This window comes from Enhydra lutris, unplaced genomic scaffold (genome assembly GCF_002288905.1).
Source record: "Enhydra lutris kenyoni isolate GAN:26980312 unplaced genomic scaffold, ASM228890v2 scaffoldscaffold62, whole genome shotgun sequence".
Taxonomy (NCBI): Eukaryota; Metazoa; Chordata; class Mammalia; order Carnivora; family Mustelidae; genus Enhydra; species Enhydra lutris.
The window spans coordinates 7963280-7984012 of NW_019154146.1; the positions used below are offsets into that span (position 1 = coordinate 7963280).

Consider the following 20733-nt stretch of genomic DNA (forward strand, 5'->3'; position numbering starts at 1 on the left):
TCCGTGTCTCTCAGACAGCACCCCCCAGCCCGTTCCCTGTGACCCCCCTGAAAACAACAGAACTGTGGTCCACAGTGACAGCATCTCTCGGGGTTCCGGCTCCGGCCACCAGGCGCCCCCAGGGGACACTGACAAACACTCCGAAAGCCCTGCGCACCATACCCTTTCTTGGAGATTCACCGGCCGCACCCTTTATCGTAATTTCAGCCAGCCCTCCTTTTAAAGACTCTAGAGGTCTCGTGGCAAGAAAGGCTCTCTAATTAGGACCCTCCAAACTGACTTGGGCACGGTCCCTTTCCAGGTTTTGTAGAACACGGACTAAAATCATACGGAACGAGGGTTCCCCGGGGCACACTTTGGGAAGCACCACTCTATGATGACAAAACTTCCTCGTTGAAGTATGATTTTGTCCCACCTGAGGTCTCTGTCCCATGCTTCCTGAACAAGAGTGCTAAGGCCACGAGGTGGGGCAGAGCACAACAGGGATCCTCCAGGGCCGGGCGGGGGAGGGGCGGCCCATGGGGACAGCGGCCTGTCAGGGTGTCAGACCCCAAGCAGGGTGAGGAGGGCAACCTCCCGTGTCAAGGCCATGGAAGTACAAAGAAGAGAGAAACTCTCAGGGCTGGAATAAACTAAAAAAAGCAACTGAGAAGGAAAAAAGTTCCTTGTCCTCTTTGTTCAAACTTTCGGTATGTCCTGATTATCTCAAAATTAAAGGAAAAAAAGTCTCCAGCCAAAGGTCCCAAGGTTTGCTGGGACGTGGCCCTTGCCTTCTACCAGGGCTTTCTGGGGCACCGCACCCCGCAGTGTGTCCAGCTACGCACCCCACACGGCCAGCTCCCCAAAACCGCTTCCTCCAGGATGGTGCTGAGAGCAGCCACCAGGTCACCCCACACCGTGGGGTGCGCAGACGAGGGCCCTGGTTTTTGCCCTGTCCAGGGGTGACGACGAACTGCACCATGTGTTCAGTCCGGTTTCCCTCTAACGCAGCATCAAAATAGAGTATTAGAAGTAATTCTTCACTGAATTTGGTTTGCGAACTGGTCAGCACACAACAGAGACTAAGAGGTGAAGAACAGGAGAAACAAGTCACAAGCTTTGCTTTGTTCTTTCACTCCATCTTCTTGATTTTTTGTATTTATTTGACAGAGAGACGGCACAATCAGGGGGAGCTGAGGCAGAGGGAGAGGGAGAAGCAGGCTCTCCACTGAACAGGGAGCCTGAGGGGGGGCCTGATCCCACGACTCTGGGATCATGACCTCAGCCAAAGGCAGATGCTTAATGGACTGAGCCCCCCAGGCGCCCCGTTTCCCTCCATCTTTAAGAAAAGTCTTTATTTCGTTCCTTCCAAGCTGAGAGGCTCTCCAGGGTGTGCAGGGCCACAGGGCGGCTCACACGGCCCACCGGGTATTAGCGTACATCCCGTCCTTTCTGCTACAACTCTGCCCTTCCACATTCTCACAGGTCTTCGGCGCAGGTGCACACAGCTCACTGGGACTTTCAGGAGACACCTCGAGTCCCGGCCCCCTCCAGCCTTACCTCCCCACCTGCCTGGATCGCCGTCCCCACCGGAGCCTGGACAGGTGCACGGATAGTCCAGCCGGGCGGCCAGCCCCACGCCCACAGCACCCAACGTGTGGCTCTCTGCCAGCATCCCTCGCTCACCCCATGCTCCCCGGCCACACGGCAAGGCTAGTTCGAGGGGAAGGCTAACCCCAAGTCAATGAAGTCCACCTGGAGAAGCAAGTCGTGTGAGTGCACCTAAGTCATGGGTGTTCTTCAGAAGCTGGTAAAGGGGGTTTCTTTAAACCTCACCTCGTCCACACCACCTGCCCCCAACACGCTCAGTATTCCCTCGTGACCTGAGCCCCAAAAAGAGACTTAGTTGAGTCCTCCAGGCCCATCAGTGCACTCACATGAAGGACTGCATGATTCCGCAAGATGTTTTGAATGCCCGGACGGAAGTCAGCCCTTCTAAAGGGCCCTCGTGTGCACTGTGCAATTTCAGTGGTTGGCGTAGAACTAGTTTCAAATGGTTTTAAGTGTTCTAGTGAGAGCAGATTTCCACCGTACCATGGATTTCCTCGACACGCACTTGCCTACACTGTGCTTACCTCCCCACAACTCTACCTCTCCACTGCTCTTGGACAGTCTCCAACAATAGGGCATCAGAAAGTTGGCTCAAGGAAACGAAGCATGAGGGTTGTGCTCTTACCAAAAAAACCAATTCTCTGAAAACATCTGCTGTCAGGGCCCATTTTCCTAAAACTACCTGTAGCAACAGCTGGTGAGGACGGTGAGGTCTGTGGAGGCCAGGGCAGCGATGGTCAAGCTCTTAAGACAGCGAGCACCGCGCCACCAAAACCCAAACCCAGACCTCTTCGGGAACTTCACAGAACACAAGGGCAGACATGGGAGCGGGCTCGGCAACATTTCGCCATCGAGGGGGAAAAAGCAGTAACACCCGACAAATAATTTATCTTTTATTGAAATTGTTGAATACTTTATATTACAGTAAATTTGATTGAAAAAAAAATGAGGAAAGAAATCAACTTTAAAAAATACACTCATGTTGAAATCAAACTAGCCAGCCAAACTGAGTACAAACCGAGGGCAGCTTTTCAGTACACGAATGCCGCGGGGTCTATATACAATTCTATAATCCGAGAAAAGTCATTCATTAAACACTCCAAGAAAGGTGCCAACAGCCAGGGAAGGACAGTGCTCCTGCCCTCCCGTCCTGCAGCGCTGAGAGGCCGACCCAGCACCCCCAGAGCAGGAATCCCAAGTGCAATGCTAGGGCGAGATGCTGGCCCATCGGCTTTCATGCCATTTCCATGAAGTCACGCACTGTGCAAATTAAGGCTTCTTATAGGTCGAATGGTTGATAAACACTTTTTTTTTTTTTTCTTAAAAAAATAAGCACAGTTAAAGGTGGTATCATGAGAACCTGAAGAGGTGAGACCTATATCCCAAATCTGGAAAAAAGATATTTTCTCTGACATCTCAACTCCATCCTCACACACACACGAAAATCATCAATCTTTGGGTGGGTTGTGAATTCACCAGCTGGTGAAAGAAATACTGATACACGTGTCCTGTGCACCTAGGATCGAGGATGTCATGAAAAAAGCTGTCGCCGTCACGGACCACAGGCCGAGAACAGGCGGACCCTGCCAAGCCTAGGCACTCGGGGAGCCCCGCGCGTGGGTGTGCCCACACGTGCGCCTTCCCCTCAGAATCAGGAAGCAAAGAGGAAGGACAGGATGGAGCATTCTAACTTAGAGGCTACATGATTGACCAGCTCAAAATCTCCTACAGAACCTTCCTAGCACACCGACAGCTCCTCCCCCGGACAGCGGATGAACCACGACGGGACCCCAGCCGGCAGGAAAAAGACTGTTGGGTTGGGTTTTTTTTTTCTTTTGGGTTTTTTTTTTCTTTTTTTTTTTTTCTTTTTTTTTTTCCTTTTTCGCAAACCTGAGTAATTGTCAAAGTCAATAAATAGGAGGAGAGAATTAAATGCTAAAATATAATGGTCAAAACCCTACAGGGCCTAAAGCAGCAAGGGTTTTTCTCAAATACAGAGCCCTCGGTTCCAAGACGCGTGTGGCCCGGGCACATAATATGACGTGCACGGCTGCCACGCTTTTATTTGAGGGCTGGGGACAAAACCCAGGGCCCCGGCTCTGCCCCCAGTGACAGGAGCAGAGCCTTGTTCCAAGGACTGTAAACCTGACCTCCTCACTCTCTCCCCCATCACAAAAACTCTTCCCTTTTGAAACAGTTTTTGTTAAAGGCAAAAATGATAGAAGCATCATCGAGCTGAAGTCTTATTTGGTTGGAAGTGCCTGGCGACGCCGGACCCACGTCTCCTGGAGGCGCAGGAGACTAGATGTGTAAGAGGTCCTCGTCACTGTCATCATGGAAGGACGCCAGGCTGCCGGAGTTCACGGTCTTGGGCGGCGCAGGCCTGGGCTTCCCTCTGCGGGCCCGGTCCCCTCTCGCCAGCACCCCAGCACCCTCAGCGCTCTCCCGAAGCCCACTCCTCTGCGGGACTCTCCCGTGCGGCACACCCGCAGCCCCAGTCCCTCTGCCCGAGTGCACCTTCACCTCTGGGATGGTCAGAACCTCATCCTCACTGTCCTGCTCGTCCCCATGCAGGGAGGTAAGGGCTTCGGCCTTCACAGACTTCGTGGTAATGTGGCCGTTTTCCTGTCCTTCCTTCCCGGGCCTCGGGGTCGGCACCTGGATCTCCTCCATCAACCACTCCGTTTCATTCTCATCCGCCTCCTCCTCCTTGTTCACCTGCCAGAGACAAAGCAGGACCCTGGAGCCCAGCTGAGGCCCCGCTGCGTTCTGTTCCTCTGTGGCCCTCCCTTCCACGACCTAACCCGGAGTCGGGGACCCCCTCCTCTGCCCACTGCAGCCCCCACATTCCCAGGCTCCCCACGAGGAGAGGAAGGGAGGGCTGGCGACCGTCACCGACGGCTGAGACCCCACCGAGGCACACAGTGTCGCCAAGGGCAGGAAAGCGGCCTCTACCCAAGCCAGGTGTCAGTGGGGGTCGGAGAGGGATGGACGGGCGGGGCCGAGCCCGAAGAGAAGCCACAGGAGGGACACGACCGTGTCGGAGATCAGCCTTTAGGAAGCGGTTTGGCGAGGGTATCATGAGCCTCGAGCCTTTAGCCAAGTAATGCCCGTTTGGGGGAAAGTTATCTGAAAGCATCCATCCAAATGGCAGATGGCACAAAAATTTTCACTATTTTTTTATTTTTTTAAAATAACCAACAAAGCAGAAGCAACTGAAGCTGTAACCACAATGAGAAAAACTTGAAGGAAAAAAGGACAAATAGGGGTTTGGGTTAAAAACAATGGATGATGTTTTCCCTCTCGTAGGACAACCGACGATGAAGGCATTTTCCTTATCACGGACTGAGGTCAGCACCGCCGGCCAGCTGCGCACGGGGGCGGGGAAGGCGGGACGTTACCTTCGAGTACTTGTAGGACACGCTGGCGCTCCTCCGGCAGCAGCGGGTCAGCCTGCTCACCACCAGCTCCCTGCAGGGCAAGCACAGCCGCTGCAGGGCGGAAGCGGCAGGGCCAGAGCCCCACTGCCCCAGCCCCGGCCCCTCGCGCACCCGACAGAGAAGCCGGCAGCCCGGCGACGCAGCCCTCCACGGCACAGGCCCACTTAGCCCACAGCAGTGGGGCCATAACCCAGTTCAGTGAAAAGAACACTCTGGAATGGGACAGAAGTAGATCTGAACCCTGCTCTACCTCCTAGTGGTCTAGCAAGGGCAAGTTACCTAATATTTGTGCTCCTCCGCTGACCCGTGTTGACTATGAAAAGGCCACATATTCCCCGGGCTGCACTGAGATTATGTGTGCCAAACGACTAACCCAAGACCAGCTCACACCCAGCCCTCTGCCCTGATTCTTTGTTCCCCTGCCAGCCTCTCCGGGGTGGGATGGCTGCACTCAGGACTCCGGACGCCAGCCCTCACTCGCAGGGGATGGTCACACCACAGGGCTCTTGGGCTCTGGGCTTCACCCGTGCATGACATGGCAATCTCCTGGGTGGACAGCCACACACGGGGATGAGCCCTTTTACCCAGGAAAGGTGAGCCAAGAGGATGGCATCACACATGGCACGCATCTCACAAATGCTCACTTTGGCAAGGGGAGGGGAGGAGGAGGAGGAAGACAGTGCAGCGGGCTCAGCTGAGCAGGACACAGTGTCCTCATAAAAGGTGTTCATCTCTATGGTGAGTGCTGTGAAATGTGTAAACCTGGCGATTCACAGACATGTACCCCTGGGGATAAAAATATATTATATGTTAAAAAAAAAAAAAAAAAAAAAGGTGTTCATCTTCTATCTCTGGACACAACCAGAGACCGACGTCCTAGAAACCAGTGGGCCAGGCTGAGCACCCCGAGCACCTGCTCCGTGATGGGAGCACCAGAGCCCAGCTCATACGCCTGAGACAGGCTCCACGGAATCGGGCTCCACGGAGTCAGGCTCCACAGCGCCGGTCACATCGAACGCCTTGTCATAGAAACGTAGCCATTTACGAAATAAAACTTCAGAGACTGCATCCACAGTGTCAACACACACACACACACACACAGGCCCAGATCCCAGGACAGCCCCTCACCCTGCACCGCCTCCCTCTCCTCACCTCCTTTCCTTCTTGTAAAGCAGCAGCGTCAGCAGGCAGCCCGTGAGCGCCACCAGCAGCAGGCTGAGGACCGCCCCGACGGCCTGGCTTCGCTCCGACAGCCCCTTGTGCTCTGGCATGTCCTCGCCTGTACCGTCACCATCGAGGCCCACCCTGAAAGGAAGCCACATCACTTGGGGGCATGCCACCCCAGCGACAACCCTCGCAGTCCCCAAGCCAGGATGCAGAAATTGGCAGTGACTGAGTCCCTGGACAGTGAGGTTAGACAGGAGTCCAGCACACGGGTGGACGGCGCTGCCTGGCGCTCGGCGCACAGCAGCGATAGAGGACCGCAGCCGGAGTCCTGGCTCATCCCACCAGACAACTGTCAGGGCACAGAGGCACCTGTGAGGTGGACGAGAGGGACAAGGGGCCCCAGTGGTCTCCCAGGACCCACAGCCCTCCTCTCTGGGGACAAACAGTGGCCGCCTGCTGCCCGAAGGCCTCTCCCTCCCTGCATCTCGTCTGGGGACGCAGTGTCTGCACCGTGGGGGTTGAGGGTCTCCCCCCAGGACAGCGTGGGGCATGGCACCATCTATCCAGGCTGCTCGTCCCGGGAGACAGGACTAGGGATGAACACGCCTGCTACTCCAGCAGCTAAGATTGGTCCAGGACCCTAACCAAGGAAGTAGTAAAAATTAACTGATAGAAAATCAGAAGCACCAGGACAGACCTCCCTTTCTGTTCAGAGAACCAAACGTCTGTGGACTGACTCGACACTCCTGGTCCCGTGGGCACTCATGGCGGCGACAGAACCCCTGGTGGCAATTCTTGCCCCCGCCCCCCCCCCCCCCCCCCCCCCCCCCCGAGAAGGCAGAGAGGAACGTGACAGGACCCTCTGGGCTGCTCAGGAGGAACGAGGGCACCGCAACAGGCCACACGTGCAGTGAACTGGTGGCTACAGATGCTACAGACTCAGAAAACCACTCGGTTCGAGTTGGGTCAGAGGGCAGCCAATGGCCCGACTACGTACGGATAACCATGCGGATCAGGGTTCAGCCGGAGCCAAGTCAGCTGTTCCCCATCCACGAGGAGGAGGAGCCCCGCGTTCCCCTTCACCATCTGCTTGGGCGGGGACAGCCCCGCGGCCGCACTGGTGCTCTGACAGGAGAGGCGCTCGGCCTCACTCACTTCCAAGTGTGCCCTCGTTTCTACTTCTGGGCGCTCCTGGGAGCCAGGAATTACTCCAAAGTGTGCTTTAGTGTCCCAGTGTGTCTCCATTTTCAGTTAATTTCTCGTTACTGGGTCTTAACTGCCCCGTGTTGTGTACACAACACCGGCATTTAGAAACTGGCTAACACTGGCCTTACATCCATGTTCCTGGAAAACGCAGGACAAAGCGGACGCTTTTCAAAAGCGAAAGCTGACTGGAGGCCAGACAGAGGGGATCCGGAACTTCCCCCGCTGTCCCTAGCTCGGGCTGCAGAGGAACCCTCCTCCGGGACACAAAGCAAACAACTACAAGGCAAGAACTTTTCTTCCCGATCTTAGTCTCAGCGCAGAGAACAGCAGGCTCCTGGGAGAAGCTGACACGGATGAAACAGGAAGAAAACAAATCCGAGAGGAAAGCACCGTGTAACGTGTCTACGTGAGGGCCTTTAAACGTGGCCGTGGACCGGGCGGAGGAACAAAGTCCGTGGGGCCGAGAAGCGGGGGGTTCCCCGAGGCCGCACAGAAGCCCCAACCGCCCTTCCCCCACTGGGAGTCCTCAGCACTCAAACGCACACTCCCACGAGAACCCGGCATACGGCCGATTTTCAAAATCTGTGGAACAAGTTCTCATTCCTTCAAACATAGACAATACTTTGTTCAAGCTGAAGGAACATTTACCCCATGACAATCTGCACTAGAGCACACGGAAAAATGTGCGGGAAACACAGAGGAGCCACAGCGGCCGCCTCCCGCGAGCCAGTGAGGAGAACTGTCGGCCGGGGCAGGCCGGAAAGAACGAGGGGGCTGCAGCCTCGTGTGTGCTTGTGGGCAGATGCCGACGCACTGGGAGGGGCAGACGGTGGCCCTGGGGGTGTGGGGGGACCAGAAAGAACAAGACCTGGAGAGCCACTGAAGCGGGGTCCTGGCTACGTGGGTCTGCCTCTCTGGTTCTCAGACATGCCAGAATATTCCCACAGGACAGCACTGGGGGCGGAGAACTCACACCGACAGATGCTCGAGCTGCATTCTGAGTGAGCCGGCTGGGGTACAGCTAGGACGTGCACGTCCCAAGGGCAAAGTGACCGAGGAGGCTCCCGCCCATGCCAGGACAGCGTACTCACCCGAGAGGACACACAGCAGAGGTGTACCAGGAGAAGAGGTACTGGCAGTCGGCGGTCTCGTGGCTGAACTCGGGGATCCCATCCTTCACCAAAGGGTCACAGTGGAAGAAGATGGTGGAAGACACAGACTTCGTCTTATCCTTTCCACACTTAGAGGACGAGGCAAACACCACATCTAGATCACCATCTGTCAAAAAGGAAGACACAACACAGGCAACGTTACCATCAATATTTCAATAAAGGCCCGACTTCACCTTTCCATGGTCTGTAAAAAGTTTGCATGGACTTAAAATCTGAGATAAAGGTCCTTCTTCAAGAGTCCCACATGTGTGCTTTCTCATAGGCCTCCTGACACACATTACGGAGCCCCTGCCTCTCGTCAGGGAGCAGGAAAGACTTGAACCTTGCTCCAGAAGAGGTCAGGCTCTGTCCTCAGCTAACAGCGGGATTCAGAACAGGGGCTGGCCACGAGGTATCAGCACTTCTGGAAATGGAGATGGACCCAGGGGGCGACCCGCCACCCAACCCACTGAACAAGCCTCCACACGGAGCCTGGGACACTGGGGGACTGGTGAGCAGCCCTGGTTGGAAAGAGTCCATGCACACTGTCACACACCAGCGCTGGGAACAGAACCCATCCTCTCGCCACAGAGGGAGGACAATAGAAGCATCCGGCTCCCTTCCGGACGCTACCCTAGATGCCTCTTCCCGTGGCCAGTTTCCATCCTTAACCGTGACTGTAACAGGTCAAATGAGTCCTGAGTCCTACAGATGATCAAACCTCAGGGCAGTGACAGAAGCGCCCCGAAACCCGCAGCTGGTGTCGGAAGGGAGCGAGCCATGGGTGGACGCTGCCCTCTCCGAAGTCTGCTGGCGGCTCGACGTGCACAGTCCGCCACTGCTGCAGGGCCAGGGCGTTCAGTGTGTGAGGCAGCCACGCCTGTGAATGGAAAGGAGCCCGGAGCCCCAGGCTCTGCGGGCTGGGCTCGGGAAGGCCCCACGAGTTCGTGTCATAACCAGCTGAGGCATGACCTGAACGGACCGCCCCACCAGGCCGGCATGTGGGCGCACATCCCCACGCTGACGGGCAGCCAATGGCAGCTCCACATCACAGCGAGACGGGGCTCCGGGCTTCCTACTCTAGCCCTCTGGAATGACAGGAGACTCGGGAAGAGATTTAAACTGCGTTTCTTCATGAAATGCAAAAGGTGGTCTTAAAACTAAACTGACTTTCTAGCGTTGGTGAACACTGAAAGTGCCAAGGTCTGAAAGGGGTTTTAGGAATGACGAATAAATAAATGCACGTGCAGACGTGACCCGAGTTAATCAAACTCGGAATTACTGGAAAGGAACAGAGAACCATGGGAGTTTACTCCATGATGTGAAATCAAGACAGCGCATCAGGCTGACCTAGCGGGTCCGTCTGCTGGGACTTCAGGGCAAGGCCACGAGCAGGGACAGTGGCACTCAGCGTCTGTGCGTGGACACATGGACATCTGGGCTCCTACCACTCGGGGAGCAGCTGCTTCTCCTCTCGGGGAATCTCTTAGGAGCTCTTTTTACAACAGAGCCAGCTGGGTTTTTAAACACATTTAACTTTGTAAAGAGTGTCTCCCCTTTCTCTTCAACCTTTTGACAAACGTAACGTCTCTCACTCTTCCGTAGTAACATCTAAAGTTGCCCAGTGAAGAAGCAACACGACAAAGGCAAACTGAAGGCAATTCTTGGACACACACACTTTACCTTCTGCCTTCGCCCCACCTCACAACCTTGGCTTGAGACCAAGTTTTTGGTTTTCAGGCACTTATCTGTGAACTGGGGTGACTTTTTCCTACAGTGAAATGCTCATCTTACATGTACTTTTGAATCATTCTGATGACTGCATAGCAGGACACAGACTCAGATCAGGCTTCTGCTTTCAAACTGGGGATTTCAACAGAAGGGAGTTTCTTCATGAAATTCTTAAAGTCCCTCCTTTGAAGAAGATGAACATGGAACACTGATGGAAAGCAATTACCTTGAATGTAGTATTTGGTTTTGTCAGAAGTTCCAACTTTCCTACTGAAGTGTTGGTCGTTTGGTTTAACCTGGCATATGTTGGCACCCGAGCACGCAGGATTTCTGGAGCTTGTGATGGAGGAAAGCTGGATTTCATACACGTACTTGTCCCCATTTGTTCTCATGTCCCCAGAGGCACTGAACAGCCTGAAGAGAAAAAGGACGGCAGTGACTCCAGTCCCTCCAGAAACCCACTTCTGATAGACCCAAACAGCCAGGCCCAAGTGCAGGCCTGCAGGCCACGGCCCTTCCCTAGCTCGGCCGGCTTAGGAGCCTGTGAAGACACCCGAGGGCGCCAACTTCCACGCCATCTTCTTCCTGCCTCCCAGCCTGCGCTCTGAGCAGCATCCCGCACGGTGCCCACCACAGCCCACCCCAGGCATGGCCAGCAGCTGTGGCCTGCCGCTGAGGTCAGGCGGACAACCCCTGGGATTATCAGAAGGAGAGGAGGAGGAGCGACTTTATTTTTATTCTTGTTAGAATGCACCATCTTTGGTGTTAAAACTTAATAGGTGAGTAATGCTTTCCCTTGGCTGAAGCCAAATACGACAGCTACCCAGAAACAGTAACCGACACACACTGCCTATCTACCCTGCAGCTCCCCCTGCCACGGGGCAAAGATCTAAATTGCTGGTTTAATTCTGAATACACTCCAGCGCGCAAAAGGAGAATGTTCCACTTACTTAAAATAAATATCTCCAAGGCTAAAGCTCTTGCCGTTTACAGGGTTGGTGATGGTGCCGTTCACCATCTGCACCTCCTGGGGCTTCACGGCGCAGGCAGCCCGAGAGTCCCAGCTGAAGTAGTAAGTGCAGCTGTCGATGTCGAACCTGCGGAGCGAGCGAGGGTGGCGGTCACGCCCAGCCACGCTTCGGGCAGCCGCGGCCACACGCAGATGCTCACGCCTGCAAGACTGGCGTCCAGGGCTCCAAGTGGTCCTGAGCCCCGGGTCCCCACGGAAGTCCCCCACCCTCCCCGTCCCCATAGTAGGCACCAGCAGCTCTGGGCTGGAACGGCTACTACCGACTTTTCTCAACAGCGTAATTGGGAAGATGATAACCCAGCACATTGGCAACGTGAAAAAGTAGGCAACTGTTTAACAGTTTTGTTTTATTAAGAAACAGCGTGGCATCGTGCCTGGGTGGCTCGGTTGGTTAAGCATCAGCCTTCGCTCAGTTGGGGTCCCGGGATCGAGCTCCCTGTCAGGCTCTCTGCTCAGCGGGAAGCCTGCTTCTCCCTGCCCCCATCCCATTCTCTCTCAGATAAATAAATATTTAAAAAAAAAAAAAAAAAAAAAGAAAGGAAAAGAAACAGTGCAACATCTGAAAATTGGAAAAACTTGCTCCCAAAGTTTTGAAGTTTATTTTCCAAGCTTTTCTGACTCCTACATTGATTGAAATCCTAGGACAATTCCCGGGTCTCCCCCGAAATTCCAGCCCAGCTTCTGAAAGAATCGTTGGGAAACAGCAGCTCATATGCTCCCTCTGTTGGCCAAACTGCTCCTAGCACTAGACGCCCAGTTGCCTGGAAAATTCTAGGGTGATCCAAGAGCACCCCAGGTACCAGCCCCACCTGCGTGGGGGCCTCAGGCCGCTTGAACAGCCGGCCTGGGCAGCACCAACCGCTGCTCCTTTGGTTCCACAACGATACTGAAGGCAGAGGCCAGTGAAACATCACTTCACAAGTCGCTTTGGTCAAGTGACCCTGTGTCCCCGCCCCTTTTCCAGGAAATCCCTCCCTGTGCGGAGCAGCCCCATACCCCACAGGACAATTAACAGCCCCAGCCCCCTCCCCAGGCCCCAAATTTCAGTGGCTGCACAAACACCCTCTCCCTGCGCACACGACTGCACACCAGCATGCCCGCACGCCCGCAAGTGAAAACCAGGGGCAGAGATGGGGTGAGCTCTCAGGCCACACTCTCCTCAGCTCCCCCTGCAGGCCCGACCCTCTCACCTCATGAACGACGGTCTGCCCACGGTCTTCGCACAGGTCAGCTCTATGACGGCAGATGCCGTCTTATTCTCCCCACACTGATAACCTTTCGAGTAAGTTACAATGACTTTGTCATCTGAAACATAAAGGGATAGAAGTGACGTTATTTCTGGTTATAAAAAGCTTCGGTGTCAGAAATCAGCATCTATGTTAAAGGCCAAAACAGAACAAACGTTTGGCCCTCTCACAACTTCTAAGCCTGCACTCTTGGGTCCGGAGCACGGCCAAGCTGGGTGACGGCTCTGGGTCCGCACCACACCCGGCAGGGCTGGGAAGACCTGGGTTCACACCCCGTCCCCTCCCATGCACTCGCGGCCTGACTCTAGGCTGTTGAGCGTGTCTCCTCGCCTGCCTGAGAGGAACACGGCCCGAAGTGCCCAGCACCGTGGGCACATAGAGAAGAGCCTCGCTCGGTGGCAGCTGTCACAGCTGCTCCAGTTCTGTAGGACTCTAGAGTCGTTGCACATGCTTTTCCAACACACCCCCACCCCGGGGAACCCTGAGAGTCACAGGCCAGGGGCTAGACCTCCCAACTACAAAGAGGAAAACCAGAAACAGAACAGCTCTGGTTTTCTCCGGCGTCCTGGCTCCACGTCTAACTCTCCCACTTCTGAAAACACCACAGACGAGAGACCGCGCAGCCCTGACGTGCGGGGTCCACAAGGCACATGGGCCCACACAAGACCCTGCGTGGCTGCCAGGTCAATGGTGCTGCTGCTTCCAGCTACTGTGAGGGGGCTGCCCGGAGCCATCCGGGGGTGCCTGAGCCCAGCCTGGCTCAGGGGCACAGGGTGGGGGCCTCGGGAGCAGCACACACCCCGCAGCCCCCGACTCTCACACCTCTGAGACACGGGTGGTAGGGGAAACACAGGCCTTGGTACCGGCTTCCCACTTACTCTTCCTGGGACACAGGTCAAGGCACAGGGCACTGCTCAGCCAAAGGCCCAGGCCCTTAGCCTTGCCCAAATTCAAAGCTGTACTGGATGAATTAAATATCAGGCTCCTGTGCAAAATTTTGAAAGAAGTTTTACTGCTTTAAAGAGAAATCCTTAAACTGCTGGAGCACAGGAACCAAAGCAACACAGCTCTTACCATGGATATCCTACACTCCCCGGCCATCAGCTCGACCTTCCCCAGCTCATTGCTCAACCTGGGGCATGGACTCTAACCCCAAGCCCACCCCCACAGTGCTGTGAGAACTGCTAGGCAGAAAGCAGAGCTGCAGATAAGGGTGACTTCCTGGAACAAAGAGTCCCTCTCTCCAACCCACATGGCTGCAGCCCTTCCCGGGCATCTGCCCCTGGGCTCTGGCCTTGCACAGCCATCCTGTGAGGGCCAAAGGGTAAGGCCCCTGGTGTGCGGGGGACTAGGCGATCCCTGCAGGCCAAACCTTCCTTGAGGCCTTCACTCTGCAAACCTCTTCCAGCTGGCTATGGGAAGTCAGGGAAGGGTTGATCCAGTGTCCATACACAACCACGAGAGCAGCGGAAGGCCACCCTCGACCCTCATCCTGAGCCGTGTGGGCAACAGCAGTGAGCGGCGCGCTGGAAGGGCCACTCGGGGCAACGGGACTGACGAGCTGCTCCACCATGGGGATGGTGCCTCCCTCGGAATTCCCTGTCTCCCCTCCAACAGCTCGAGCAGACTCCAGTCACAACAATGCAGGACCCCATTCTACTCCAACAAGGTAAAAGTGTTTTTCTTTATTGGTCCCCCAAACACACCCCAGATGTTCCTAAGAAAGATCTGCCTTTTAAATAACGAAAGACAGGGATGTCTCGGTGACTCGGTCCGGTTGTCTGACTCTAAATTTCAGTTCAGGTCATGATCTCAGGGGTGTGAGATCAAGCCCTGTGTTGGGCGCTGCACTGGGCATGAAGCCTGTTATAGATTTTCTCTCTCCTTCTCCCTCTCCCCATCCCCGCCACACTCACTCTCACGTGTGTGCTCACTCACTCTCTCTCAAATAAATAATGAAAGAATCTTTCACTCAACAACCAACTGCAAAATGAGATTTTTACTAACACGTTAAAAAGAGCTTCGGTATTTTCTAAATTGTTAAGACGCTACAAAAATGTACCTCTGAATTATGTTTACCAAGTTCTTGCGTAACTGTTCAACTTTTCCAACTCAACGCTGGAGCATGTGTATGCAGACTCCGGCGCTCGAGCCCGAGCTAAAGCAAGGAGCCAGAGGAACCTTAGCCACTGTGACCCTCTCAGGGTAGTTCCCCGGACAGGTGACCCCTCTGCACACACCTGCTAGGACCTGCCATCTCTAGGAATACAAAGTGTACTTACTCTAATGTTCAGGAATTAACAAAATGCTTGAGAAACAGTCATTGGGAATGGTATGTGGCAGTTTAAACTCAAGCCAGCGCTGACCCTCCTGGCCATAGGAGGATGCTCTCAGCTTCCCAACTCCGAAGCAACACCTATAGTCACGCACCTCAAGGACCCAGGGCCTTACCTAAGACGTCCAGCTTCTGGGTGTGAACGAGCCCCAAGACCTGGACGACACCAGATGCACTCTTTTTGCAAATGCTGGCTCTGTCAGAGCAGTCAAGAGGCCCTTTATATATTTTCTGACAGAGGTTTATGTAGTACCTGTGGAACAACACAGAGATGGGGGAGGGGCTGCAAGGTCAGTCTGCCCTACGCACGGGGGTGCGGCTCTGGCCATCACTTTCACAAACAGGAACTGTTCTGATAACCAAGCATTCCACGCCCCCTCCGAACGCAGCGGCACCAAAACAGACTTTCCAAGGAAGGTCCCGGAGTAGTTGGTTACTGAAGAAGGCAGCGTGTCACCCAGGCGGGTGGGGTGAACCCGGAGGCGGTGTCGTTTAGAACGGCTTGAACTGGGACCCGCAATGCTCCAGTCCGAGCAAGCTGCTGACCTTAGGACCAAAGTCCTCCAAGTCCACGCCCCCGCCCCACTCTGAGGACTCCTGATCGGAGGGCCCCTGGTGGAGTCACGGAGTGGCCGCCACAGCCCCACGAGCCTCAGACCCGCACAGCCTATGTGGTCCGTGCCCAAGCGCTGGAAAAGTCAACGTCCCCCCCACCAACACCCAGCAGCAGACAGGAGCCCCTCATGAGCACAACGCTCCTCAAGACGCACTCTGTCACACACGGACCACCAGCTTCTAGTTTCAAAGGCCCCTCTCCGTCCACCTCTGCCTTCACACCCAGCTCTGGGCACCAGGCCCAGCCGGCACTGGACCGGGGCTCTCAAGCCGCCGCGAGCACCGGGTTTACGTGGCACCTCAGCTCTGCAGGGACATGGAAGCGGGCCACCAAGAGCCCGCCACAGTCAGGCTGTGGTGGCAGGTACTCACGAGACTCCTTCGTGGACAAAGAACCAAGAGCCGGTGAGCGAGGACAGCAGCCGCAAGTCGTAGGTTTTGTGCTTCTGGATGAATTTGCACTCCATCTTCTTTGGAGGACAGACAACTTTTGTTTTCCACTCAAATGTCACCTCACAGCCACGAACTTCACTGAAGACCTGTGGCCTGCCGACATCCGCATCCTCGTCGCACTTGAAGATGATCGCGGACATCCGGTGGCTGTTTGCTGGGGAGCAGCGCAGGGAAAAGTCAGGTCGCAGCCCGGTCCCCCGCCAGCTCCCCCACCCGAGCTCGGCTGTCTCATTCACACCCCCTGACCCGAAACAGACCAAGGCCCCTCAGGGCCCTGTGTCTGTCTCCTCCTGGGTTTCTGAATGGCCCCACGGCAATGGCTCAGTCCCTCGTGGACGGGTATTCACCATCTGGTCACACGTGAATGAGGACGGGAAACAGAGCCACAGTAAGGTCTCTGTAGTTACCTAAAACGCCGAGCGCCATCCAACAGACCCGAAGCACTGCCATCATCAGCCTCAAAGCAGAACTACAATAGCCCCTGGACGTTTAACACTTAGAATTTCTTTAACTCCTCTTGCTCCCTGATTGTTCACAAGAATTAAATAGTTTTTTGTGTATTTCCTCGTCACGTTTCTTGAGCACAAACATCCATTTGTGCCACATGTGAGCAGGACTGGCTCACAGCCCTGGTCTCCAAGTGTCTCCGAACGGTACGCAGCCCGGCTCAGCCCAAAACCCTGGCCCGTGCCCACCACACAGCAGGCAGCTGGCCAACGAGCCTGCCACCAGTCCTGCCGATGCCCGTGCCACCCCGCAGCCCCATGACCGGGACTCGGTGGCGCCGCGCCATGAGGACATACACCGCCTGAGTTACAGGATGGGCCCTGGTGGCCCCCTGGCCTCGGTCTCTCAGCCTTGCCCTACTTCAGTCTACGTACGCAGTCATGTTAACACATCCCATCGAGCCATCCGAGATGTCCTTTCTCTACAGAAAACAAGCCTGACATGGAAAAACTACACGCGGCAGAATTAACCCAGACATCCATGGAAGTCTGAGCACAAAGCCAGCGTGCGGAGGACGCCGGCCAAGTGGCAGCCCGAGCCCAGACGCATGCCCCTCTACGTACAGTGTCTGCAGAAGCCCCACTCGTGGTCTCTGTCGTAGTTAGCGGTGGTGGAGCACCAAAGCCTCGCCCTGCCCTCCAGAACACACTCCTCGTAGCTCTTTCCATTGAATATGAAGGGGAACACACAGGGGTCACCTTCCTCAGTTTCTGGAAGAAAGAAGAACATCTATGTAACCCTGATTACCAGCACAACCCCGGCCATGCTTTCCCTGCTGGGCACGTCACCTAGGAAGGCTCAAAAGGATCCCATCCGGAAGCCACCACCCTAAGCCAACATCAAGACGCCGGCCCATGTCACAATGTGACTAGCAGCTCATAGGCCAGGACGTGTCGAGCCCGAACACACACTCAGGGCTGCATGGACGGAACGCTGCTGGGTCCAAGCCCGGCGTCCGCATTCACGGCACCCACATCTCCATGCCTCCGTTTCCCCCTGTGGCCGGGTCTAACACCACACTCACCGGGAACATAAAACGCATCTTGTTCCCAAGATTTACCTGGAGGACAATTATCTCCATTGGCATAACTTAAGATGACAGCTTCATCCTGGTGCCTGTAATCCAGCCTCATGGATGCCAACCGTCCAAAAGATGCCCCCTTGCTTCCGGAAAGCAGGCAGACACCTCCGTCCTTACAGCCTCCTTCATCCAGGCCTGCCGCCGCAGTGCACACCCCAATGCTGTAGGTGCGTGAGTCTCGAGTCACCTGGACAGACAACAGCACGCGCAGGTGTCAGTGGGTCTCGCCATGGAGGAGAGCCATCACTGCAGGGAGGTGCATCCCTGCAGGAAAGCAGGGGCCGCCTCGGGGCTGTGCACGGGTGTCTCGGGGCGCCCTTCCTGCTCTCCAATCCTGACCTTCCTCCAGAGGGCATTGCCTTACCCACCGTCGGGGCATTTCCCTCTGGCCACTGGAAGGATCTGCACCTCCGTCCGCCCACAAGCCCAGCCTTCTTCGTCCTCCCAGCCCCTAGCGGCCGTAGCACACACTGCTGGCTGGGCTTGACAGCCAGGCCTCAGCCCAGGCTCCCCACCTGTTAACACGGGGGTGCTGAGGACCGAGCTGATGACCAGAGAGCAGACACAGCATACATGAGCATGCAGCGTGCCTTCCGCGCTGGCCCCACCCTCTGCTCACACCTGCACACCTGTCACACCTGCGTGAGCTCTCCATCACAGGAGCCAGGGCACGAGCATTGGGGCTCACTACTCACTAGCTACCATACCCCAGGAGGTGCCGGCGTCTGGTGGGCATGGTCCAAGGTGCATAACCCAGTAACATCTCGATCACAGGCCCCAAGGCGAAGGAGCCTCCAACACCAGTAACTCAAGATGCCCAGGGCCTCACCGATACCACAAACAGTCCATGACACACAAGCCAGATAGATAAGCCCCCCCAGCTGCATCTCAGGTGAGGGGAAGTCCGAGCTCCCTCCATCCACCGTTCCCTCCGAGCTCAACAAAGAGCTGCGTCTGCATCTTCCAGCCAAGTTGGCAGGAGACAGAGGGTGTGACTTACAGCCTCTGCTGGGTGTACCAGACCTGGCCCTGCCCCCATGAGGTACACGGTCACATGCACGTCCCCAAGCAGCCTCCTGACCTCCACTGCATCATTTAACCCTTACAAAGCCCTAAGGAGCAAACCTCTGAGCCATGGGACATGACTCCAGCGCTAGTTGGGCCTTATCCGCTGCACAGTCTAGAATCTGTAGATTCTAGATCACAAGCTGATCACAAGCTGGTCCTGGGTGTCCAGGGCGGGGCGAAGCCCACTGCCCCTCCATGTACTGTGCTTCAGTGGTCACAGGCGCCCACCCCCTACAACACAAAGAATCAGGCGGCCGTGTCCCGAGATCAGCGAGAGCTCTAGCTGAGCGGGGTTACCTTGAACGTGGTTTTGGAGAGGCTGGACAGGTTAAAGCTGTAACGTAGCTGCTCATCCGTCAGGGAGCAGCCGTCCACCTTCACTTCGTCGGGACAGACCAGCGGGGTCTCCCACCCAAACACAAAGTCACAGTCACTGGTCCTCAGCAGCATGGGAGCTCCCTGTTTGAAAGAAAACCCACGTGGGTCAAGTCCAGCGTCCTCACCAGCTCTCCTCTCCCAGCTGGCACCAGAAAGAGACCCCTGCCTCCGGGGCCGTGGCTGTGGCCGGGAGACAGCCAGGTGCTCTGGGTGACCCGCAGTGGCCCCCCTCCAGGAGGCGCCGTAGTCACCACCCGCTGCAAGGAACCAGGCCGGCCCTCCCAGCATAGCCAGGTGTCCTGCCCACACAGCTGGAACCCCCGCCATGACCTCCAGGAGTCCCCCCACGACCTCCAGGGGCCCTCCACTTAGAGACAGAGTCTCCGTGTCCTCCACACTGCCGGCTCCTTAACCGTCCTGATCCAGCAGGATGTGACAGCGAGACCCGGCCACCGCAGAGTGGGGGGCGACCGCTCTGCCCTGCTCGCTGGCAGCGTCTCCCCCACTGCTACAAACCAAGGACCTCCACGGAGGGCACACCACGCGGCCGGACTGCACCCAGGCCATGGAGTCTGCGTCACTGTGTTTGTGTTTGTGCTCTCCCTCGCCCAGCAATAGCCACAAAAACAGACGGGGCGGCTGGTCAGGAATTTCATTTTTAGCTGCTGTTGAGAATCGGTTTTTCTATAAACTTCAGTGGAAAAATACTCCCGCTCAAAATAAAACCGAAAGGGGAACAAATCTCTTTAAGATCTTTCCAAACTTGAGCACAAATTTCATGTAAGATGCCTTGTATCTGACAGCCCGTGAACACGGCTCATTCTGAGAACCGGCGCCCGCCCCATGCCCCACCAACCACGCGCGGTTAGGATTCGAGCTCAGTCGTTAGGCGTTTTCCATGTGGGAGGGCGAGACAGCCAGCGCCCCTCGGGACAGGGGATCCTCAGAAGAATCCTGTGTGAAGAATGAAGTCCTGCAGAGCGGGGCAGCCCTTCTACAGAGGAAGCCCCTGGCTTATGGTGTGTGCTCACAGCTGCCTGGAACACACGCAGACACACGGACAGAGATAAAAGGGGTTCACTGATCACAGCTCTGCACCCCGGTAACTCAGGATTATCCTGACTGCCAGCAGACAGTCTGTGAACAGGGACACATCCGAGGGCCCTGATGTGGGGTGAGCCACCAGATAAAGAGGCCCAAGGCAGTGATGGTCTGCTTCCTCCCCCTCCCTTCCCACCACGGTCACAGCCAGAGCTCCCTTTGCCTGACAAACCTGCTACAGGCCAAGAAACCAGAAAGTCCGCTTAGGGAATTCACAGGACACATTCCAGAACCAAAATCTGCTACCAGAGCTTCTAGGGCCAGATAAGCCTTACAGCTCATCGTCTTCAGGATTTCAAGAGGCAATTCGAGCTACATATTCCTATCCCTCCTCTCTCTCTCTAACACACCCTCACACACACACACAGTCCTATAATCATGCACATTCACATTTCTGCAGCAGAATGCGGGAATATTCTTATCAGGTGGGACGCACACCCTAAGCCGCCTCCATGCATTCGCGTCAGAGGACTAAGTTCTCAGCGTGTTCTGAATTTCAGAAGCACCGACTCCGCGCTGGGAAGCTGGGCTGCCTGGGGCAAAGAGCTCACCACCAGAGAAGGTGGGGTCCCAGCGGCCACTGCGGGGCCGTGTGAGTCAGCGGGGACACCCAGAGGCTGAGTCCCTGTGACA

General features: G+C 55.8%; 1 protein-coding gene across 1 annotated transcript in view; it reads right to left on the reverse strand.

The window, feature by feature from the left end:
- Positions 1 to 2470: 2470 nt before the first annotated feature.
- Positions 2471 to 20733, reverse strand: part of LOC111158747 (insulin like growth factor 2 receptor) — a 96327-nt gene continuing 78064 nt past the window's right edge. Inside the window, exons 37-48 of the mRNA XM_022520990.1 lie at positions 18919 to 19080; positions 17533 to 17740; positions 17036 to 17182; positions 15885 to 16119; positions 15014 to 15150; positions 12506 to 12620; positions 11236 to 11382; positions 10512 to 10699; positions 8495 to 8681; positions 6183 to 6335; positions 4992 to 5061; positions 2471 to 4308 (exon numbers count right to left, since the gene is read on the reverse strand). Coding sequence (XP_022376698.1) covers positions 3892 to 4308; positions 4992 to 5061; positions 6183 to 6335; positions 8495 to 8681; positions 10512 to 10699; positions 11236 to 11382; positions 12506 to 12620; positions 15014 to 15150; positions 15885 to 16119; positions 17036 to 17182; positions 17533 to 17740; positions 18919 to 19080 — 2166 coding nt within the window. The 3' untranslated portion in view covers positions 2471 to 3891. The remainder of the gene's footprint in view (positions 4309 to 4991; positions 5062 to 6182; positions 6336 to 8494; positions 8682 to 10511; positions 10700 to 11235; positions 11383 to 12505; positions 12621 to 15013; positions 15151 to 15884; positions 16120 to 17035; positions 17183 to 17532; positions 17741 to 18918; positions 19081 to 20733) is intronic.